Source organism: Notechis scutatus, chromosome Z (genome assembly GCF_049901735.1).
Source record: "Notechis scutatus isolate UNSWTSFEM ecotype Mainland chromosome Z, rNotScu1.2, whole genome shotgun sequence".
Lineage (NCBI taxonomy): Eukaryota > Metazoa > Chordata > Lepidosauria > Squamata > Elapidae > Notechis > Notechis scutatus.
The window spans coordinates 105353339-105361673 of NC_142025.1; the positions used below are offsets into that span (position 1 = coordinate 105353339).

General features: G+C 40.5%; 1 protein-coding gene across 1 annotated transcript; it reads right to left on the reverse strand.

Annotated features, from left to right (window-relative positions):
* Window positions 1-430: 430 nt before the first annotated feature.
* LOC113424402 (olfactory receptor 2AP1-like) lies at window positions 431-1375 on the reverse strand. Its single transcript, XM_026686076.1, has one exon. It carries the CDS (start codon window positions 1373-1375, stop codon window positions 431-433), a length of 945 nt encoding a protein of 314 aa, XP_026541861.1.
* Between the last annotated feature and the right edge of the window lie 6960 nt (window positions 1376-8335).

Below are 8335 nucleotides of genomic sequence, written 5' to 3' on the forward strand. Positions count from 1 at the left end.
ATTTTGGAATACGGATGTATGGATTAATCTAAAACTGATCTGAATTACCTGTATTTCCTTGTTAAATGGTTTGCCATTTTTTTCTTGAATCATTATTTAGACATGAACAAAACTCAGAAATATATATGGTTTTAATGCAATTGCTGTACCTCTATTGTAAACTAGTGAACGATGTTGGTTGATGCTATAAAAAAGCTATAAAAGAAATTAAATAATCCACTCTTTTGATTATTAATCATTTATCTTTCTATAATACATGCTATTTTTATGCAAATGCCTATAATATCCATTTTATACATAGCATTCTCAAAATACTATATTTATATTATTTTATAAAACATTTGATCTGAGAATGATGTGTTATAGCTGATTTCTTTCACACCCTTCTGTATTATATTCATTTATTTTAAATAGAAATCACTGCTAGTTTTTAAAATATCAAATATTTCCTGATAGCTCTTTTGAAGGATTTGCTCACTTCCTTATTTCTCAGGCTGTATATCAGAGGATTGAAAAGAGGTGTAAAGACTGTGTAAAAGAGGGAGACAAATTTGCTCATTTTGTTGAAAGCTACAATATTGGGGTGCATATATACAACTATTAATGTCCCATAAAATATTGTAACAACTATAAGGTGAGTGGAGCAAGTGGAGAAGGCTTTCTTCCTTCCTATAGCAGAAGGGATTCTCAGAATGGTGATGATGATGGAGATGTATGAAGCCAGGGTGAGCAAGAATGGAGGAAAGGTTGCCAAAGAAGTAGTTACAAAGCTGGACAAAAGGAGTTGATGAGAACCACAGCAAATGTGTTGCATCAATAGCATGAAGTCGCAAAAGAAATGGTTCATTTCACTTGGAGCACAGAAATTTAACTGTGACATTTTTAATGTAAGTGTAGTGACCATAACCAGGCTACTGAGCCATGATAAAAACACTAACTGAATGCAGCAACGAGTATCCATAAGAGATATGTAACGAAGTGGCTTGCATACTGCAAGGTAGCGATCATAAGACATCACCGCCAGCAGATAACATTCTGTTGCTCCTAGAAATCCAAAGAACCAGAACTGCACAATGCATCCTTTAACAGAAATAAGCCCATCTCCAGTTAAAAGGCTGACTAGCATCTTTGGTAGAATGGTTGAGCTATAGCAAGTCTCTAAGCAGGATAAATTCCCCACAAAGAAATACATTGGGGTGTGAAGGTGGTGGTCTGAAGCAACAAGAGCAATGATGAGAATGTTCCCCATCATGGTCACAATGTAGATTATGAGAAAAAGTAAGAAAAGGAATAGCTGCAAATCCTGGAGATCATCAAATCCAAGCAAGAAGAAATATGTAATGATTGTTTGATTTTCTTGCTGTATGCCACACATGGACTGCATCTGCTGGCAATCAAGTAAAACATAACATTTTAAAAAGGCAACAGTTGCTAACAAAGTATTGTACACACAAAAAAGAAAAACAAGAATTAATGATTTATTAAAAAACTGTTAAATTTGCTTTCTAATGAATTACAGGGAAAGGTACAATCATGTTTAGAGCATCCCCTAAAGAAATCCTATCACAGATTTATTGAAGATTTCTGGAAGTTGTAGTCTTAATGAATCTAGAGACCACTAGATTATGACAAAGTTGCTTTACATCCTCCCACGTTTTGCCTTGGAGTGTTAAACATGATCTGTTTTCCAGGAGCACCAAGATCAAGTGCAGTTGTTAAACTATGGCATCTTTCATTCACTCTTTTAGACATGCTATAAAGCAGAGGTCTCCAAACTTGGCAACTTTAAGACTTGGGGACTTCATGTTCCAGAATTCCCTAGCCAGCATAGGACCTTGGAATACTCACCTCTAATGATCTAAGTGCTAGAGCCCACTGTAACTACATAGCCAAAAAGGCATTAAGAGTTGTTAACCTCATCCTGCGTAGCTTTTTCTCTGGTAATATCACACTACTAACTAGAGCATACAAAACATTTGCTAGACCAATACTCAAATACAGCTCATCAATCTGGAACCCACATTATGTATCTGATATTAGCACAGTTGAGAAAGTCCAGAAATATTTCACAAGAAGAGTTCTACACTCCTCTACTCATTGTAGAATACCTTATGCCACCAGACTTGAAATTCTAGACCTAGAAAACCTTGAATTACACTGTCTTCAGTCTGATCTAAGTATGGGATATAAAATCATACATTGCAATGACTTACCTGTCAATGAATATTTCAGCTTCAACCATAAAAACACAAGAGCACACAATAGATACAAACTCAAGGTTAACCACACCAAACTTGATTGCAGGAAATAAGACTTCAGCAACAGAGTTGTCAATGTCTGGAATACTCTACCTGACTCTGTGATTTCTTCCCCAAACCCCAAAAACTTTAACCTTAGACTGTCTACTATTGACCTCACCCATTCCTTAAGAGGTCTGTAGGGGGTGTGCATAAGCGCACCAACATGCCTACATCCCTGTCCTATTGTTTCTTTTATTTTTCTTATATGTACACATTTCATGTATTCATAACTATGTATATACTTATACCTATTATCTTGTAAGCGATTGACAAATCAAAATAAATAAATAAAATAAAAATAAATAATAAATAAAGCAATAACCTTGTAACAATTGTGGTAAGGGTTAAATTCAGATGTACTACTTTATTAATAAAATGCCAATATTAATACTACTACAATTTGGATGCTATAGATTAGGATACATCAGCTTGTTCTCTGCCCTTAGTTTTACTATCCTATTCCAGTCCATCATACAGAATTGATATTCCTCATACATTGCATTCTTATCCATGAAGTGCAGGTCTCACTGTTAACAATAGTTGGGAAGCTCTTCATATTACATGATAGAAAAGAGCTTGGGATATAAGATTTGCTTACCTCATGGTATGGAATATATTAAAATTATCTTGTAAACAATTGGCAAATCAAATAAATAAAATAAATAAATAAAACAGAGACTGTTATTTACTTCTGCAATAACTGGAATTATTTCCCCCCTCAAATGCACTCTATACAAGATGTTTTCAGCTGTTTGAACTGAACATCCAAGATGTTCTGCTTCTATATTTATATATTTCCCCTAAGAAATCTTTTTCCCTATACACCATTGCAATATGTAGACATTTAATTGCATGTATGGCTATGAAAGCTGGACCATAAGAAAGGCTGAGTGCCAAAGAATTGAGGCCTTTGAACTATGGTAATGGAGAAGACTCCTGCGAGTCTCTTGGACTGCAAGGCAATCAAACTAGTTAGTCCTAGAGGAGATCAACCCTGATTGCTCTTTAGAAGGCTGGATCCTGAAGATGAAACTCAAATACTTTGGCCACCTAATGAGAAGGAAGGACTCACTGGAGAAGAGCCTAATGCTGGGAAAGATTGAGGGCAATAGAAGAAGGGACAACAGAATGAGGTGGCTAGATGGAGTCATTGAAGCAGTAGGTGAGAACTTAAATGGACTCCAGAAGATGGTAGAGGACAGGAAGGCCTGGAGGAACGTTATCCATGGGGTCATGATGGGTTGGATTCAACTTTGCAACTAACAATAACAACAAGAAGACATTTAATAGGACTATTCCAGCCGGGAGTGGATTGGGCAGCTGCATACACTTTTTGTGATTTTACAAAGAGAAATACCATTTTGGGAGAACAGAGAAGATGGCAGAAGTTGTCAAATACTATTTTTGAATCAGCTTTGCCAAATACTGTACTATATTTGCAAAGACATGCAATCAGGACATACAATCCTAAGTAGGTTGATGAGTTGTTGAAAAAAATCATAGTTACCATGTTTCTCCAACAATACGGCCTCCCCCAATAGGAAGTCCCAGCATGCTTTATAGGCATAAAATAAAATTAAGCCCCTCCCCCAAATTAAGGCCTATATTAAACATGCGAAATGGGGGGGAATTGCGGGGGGGCTGGCCATTAGGAAGTACTTTTGTTGCATACCTGGATATGGTGCTGCCTGCGTTGACCATCTGTGGACAGGGAGGTGAGGCGACAGCAGCGCTGCTTCCCTGGCCAGTGGGTCTGGCGGAGAGAGCCTGAAGCCACCTGTCCTTTCCACCACTCACCCAGCCCATCCCCATCCCCACACATCTCCAAACACGCTGGCAGCTCCAAACACTGCAGCGGCATGGGCATCGGGCAGAGGCGCTCACTCGGCAGGGCTCAGCTCAGAGGAGGATGTGGCGCAGGCCATCGCTTTGCCTCCCTGTCCACGGATGGGTGGGTGCTATAAATGCCTTGGGTGGCCTCTCCCGGTGGCCCCTTTGGATTCAGGCTGGAGGGACTTGGTAAGGAAGCCAAGCTTGGGTCGGCCCGGCTCTTTTGCTTGACAGGTGGGCGCGCACCCGCGGCTCGCTTTCCTGGCTCTGCCCAGCCTGCATGGCTCTGGCGGGATGAGCGGAGGGTCTGGCGGGAGGCACTCGCTGCCTTGGCGAGAGCTCCGCCACCGGGCAGGAGGGCCCACCTGTCAGCTGCACTGGGTGCCCCAGGCAAAGCTCTTCGCGCTCTGCCAAGCGCCAGGCAGGGATGGCGGCTGGGCGCCTCTCCCGGGGTGGGCTGATCCTGCGCTGCGGCCCCGGGAGATTTGCCTCCCCACATGGGGTTGGGCTGCCCTCTCAGGCAAGGGAGGCTTTGTCGTACCGGTAGTAGGGCGTCATTTTTAAAAGAATTGGCTTTGCCTTTGAAGGCAAAGGGAAGGCAGCGACAGGAGTGCCTGAAGCCGAGTGTCTCCGCCGGGCTCCGGTTGCAGGGAGGAGCCCTGGCTGGCTGCGCATGGCTGCGCCAAACACCGCGGCATTGCTCTAACCACCGTGGCAGCATGGGGAGAAGGGAAAACAACGGCAGAAGGTCTCCCGACACGAAGTGCCCCACCAATGCTGAGGTCAACATCCAAGCCGTCGCCGCCCACCCACCTGAGGATGCAAGGGGGGAAGGGAATTAAGTCACCCCCGAAAAGACAGCTTAGCCATTTTTTGGGGGGTCAAAAAAAAATAAGGCCTGGCCTTATTTTGTGAGAAACACAGTAGTAAACTTTCACTCTTGACATTGATTGAATAAGTTTGGATCAGAAGAGATGAATTCATAAGGGATAAAATTCTTTCCAATACTCTTATATAAACAAGAGGAGAAGATGGGATAATAAGCTATTTTTAATTTTATTAGGATTTATTGACCAACAGAATAAAAAAATTGAGACACAAAACTGTAATAGAGGGGACAGAGAAGTTCAAGATATAGAAAAGCAGAATCAATAAAAAGTTGAAAATCTCTCAGAAAATTCAAGGCCACTTTGTGATTCGAGATAATTTCATCCAAATATGAGTTTCGTAGTGTTTTGCTTCCTCTCAGTCAACTTCCCTTTTCTTCTTACATTTGTTTTGTAACTTGGTATAAGGCTACTATATACTTATAGACTGCCTTTTTCAGTTCTTTTGACAATCATTCATTCCTTATTACAGATCACACACTATCCATATCTCACTAGTATTTACATTAAAATGTCTCCACTCGTTTTCCTGTTTTCAATAAACATTCTGTAAATGATACACAAATATTGTACATTCACTTGCATTATTTCTCCACAGATACGTACAACAGTAAAATCATGCTCCCAATTTTCGATGTCTAAAATTATTAATTTGGACTTCTCAGATTTATTGTCTTTGTTGTATCACACAGTCTATCTAAAATTCATTGCAAATAATTTGGGTTCCCTGTCAACAAGTTTTTGATTCTGTTTGTTTAGTGCTTTTCATGAACTTCCAAAACATTTTCTTATTTCCTGCAATATTGCTTGGCATTTTATTTGTCTTTTTAAAGTTCTTAACCAATCTTGGCTTTCTGGCTACATTCTTTGCAACTACCTTTTTCTATCCCCCTGCCCTGCCCTCCCCCACAACTTCAAATGGTGACTGCTGAGTATTGCAGTTCCTTTGCAAGATTTTAGGAAGTGGTTTGACATTACTTTTATCCTAGTGCTGAGAGAGAATGACTGGCACAAGGCTACCCTGCTGGCTTTGTGCCAAAGACAGGACAAGAACTCACAATCTCCCAGTTTTGCTTGATACTGTAATCTTTCTTTCTGGCTTTTGTGTTCTATTGATATACATGATATATTTCTTTTATTCTTGTTTTCATGGCATTCATTCATTTTTCAGTTATTATTCAGGAAATTGGAAGTAAAGTCTTGAATTAGGTCAATATTGGCATATCTCATTTTAAAAAAATGTTAAAGTATCACTGATCTCAGCTCCCTCCTCCCTCGAACCCCAAATTCTGTTGTACTACCTTAGTATGGTGGGAGGTGTTAAAGTGGAGAATGTGTGAAGAACATTGAATGTGTATTCCAAGAGTATCATCACTCAAAAACATGAAGGTCATCTTAGCTGCCCAGCTAAAGCAAGCAAGTACCTATATTAGGTAGCAGTAATATGGAAGATGTTGGAAGCAGATAATTACTATGTTTCCCCAAAAACAAGATCCTGTCTTATATATTTTTGGTCATCAAAAAAGGCACCAGGTCTTATTTTCGGGGGATGTCATCCACTGACTAACCTCACTTGCGCACGTTGCTCCCAGCCTCCTTTTCGCTGTCAGATACTTTCAGGAATTTCTCTTCTGTGGCAGGCAAGGCTTTCCTGAAGGTTTCTGGAGTTGAAGTCTTCTGGAGTTGATAACAGAGCTCCTGATCAATCCAGAGCTTTGTTATCAGCTACAGAGGCCTTCAGGAAAGCCTTGCTGGCTTCTGAAGAAATGGGCTGGCAAGGCAGATGTTGGGGTGTGTGAGGCCTGGCTACAACTGTCCAAAGGTAAGTAACAAGGCATCTCTTCCCCCTATCCCCACCCTAGCTTAATTTTTACCAATGCATTCTGGAGTGGGCAGGATCTTAATTAGGGCTTATTTTGGGGTGTGTGTGTGTGTAGGGCTTATATTGAGCGCATGAGTAAAAATCAAGCTAAGACTTACTGTCAGGGTAGGTTGTATTTTCATGGAAACAGGGTACTTTAGTACAATGACAAAGGCTTCAATTTATAGCATACGGGACAAGGCATGATCAAACTATTCTTGTATTATTACCATGAAAAAAAAAAGATTGATGATTGCTAGATGGCTAGTTCAGTTACAGTAACAATGAGTGCACCATTGGAAGAGCTGGAGGATTAGATTAGGAACAGAAGGTCATAGAGAAAATCTATCTATCCGGAGGACTACCGGTTTGTCGGCTTCGCGAGCGGCAGGGATCTGCGACTCTGAGCGATCCCTGCCGCGCTAGCCGCTTTTGGTGCTCCGATTCGGATGGGTCCAGAGCTAGGCTACCCTGCAGGGGTATCTGAAGATAGGGGGGATCCGGAGAGGGGTTTGGGGGTGTTGCAGACCCCCTCCCCGGCCGGCAGAACCCCCTTTTCCCAAGACGGTGCAGCAGTGGTCCGCAATGGCCGCCACAAAGAAGCCGGCAGCTGGGCAAGTATGCGCAGGAGGAAGAGGAGAAAGCTTTTGAGAGTGAAAGTTTTCTTGGTTGATCCAGGACTCTAAGATACATTTAATATAATTCCTGGAAATGATGGCTTTTTGGATGATTCTTTCCACAAGAGAAAATAAGCGGCAATTTTGAGGTGCTGAAAGGAAAGTTTATTCTCCCTCCCGACGGAATTAATAAGTGGATATTGAGAAACCTGTTTTTTTTTCATGTAAAACTAGCTTTATGGGATAAGTCGGAAGGAGAGGACAAAAAATATATTCATCTGGTTTGATTTTGTTGGAGGAGATGCCTTAAGGATTTGAAGACAGAAATATAATTCCAATAAGGCTTTAAAATACAGATTTGGGTTTTCTTTTTTCTTTTGTCTGATACTACCCCTGGAAGAGAAAGGGAGAATTTTGTCTTGGCTTGGATTGATTGAGGATTTTGGGATTGTTTTTTTTTTTTTTTTTGAAATATCTTGGTTGGTGTAAGAAGAAAGAGGGAAAAAGAAAAGAAAGAAAAGATCTATAATGGCTTTTTCTTTTGAGGAACTGAGGGAAGAATATGAGCAAACAAAAACAGACGGTAAAGATGGTATGGAAAAAGCCTTCCTTTTTTAAGAAATGGCGCTGGTTAACTATCAACAAACAATACAACACATGGAGGCAGAAGAACAACAACAAGAAAAAGATGAAGACGCCATCTTTAATGAATCCCAAAATTTAACTAAGAAAGAAGGAAGGAAGAAAGCGAGGAAAATGAAGGACTTAAGATCTAAAAAACATTCAAGAAAGAGAAAAATAAGATGCAAAATAAATATAATGATAGTAAACAAAAGAAAA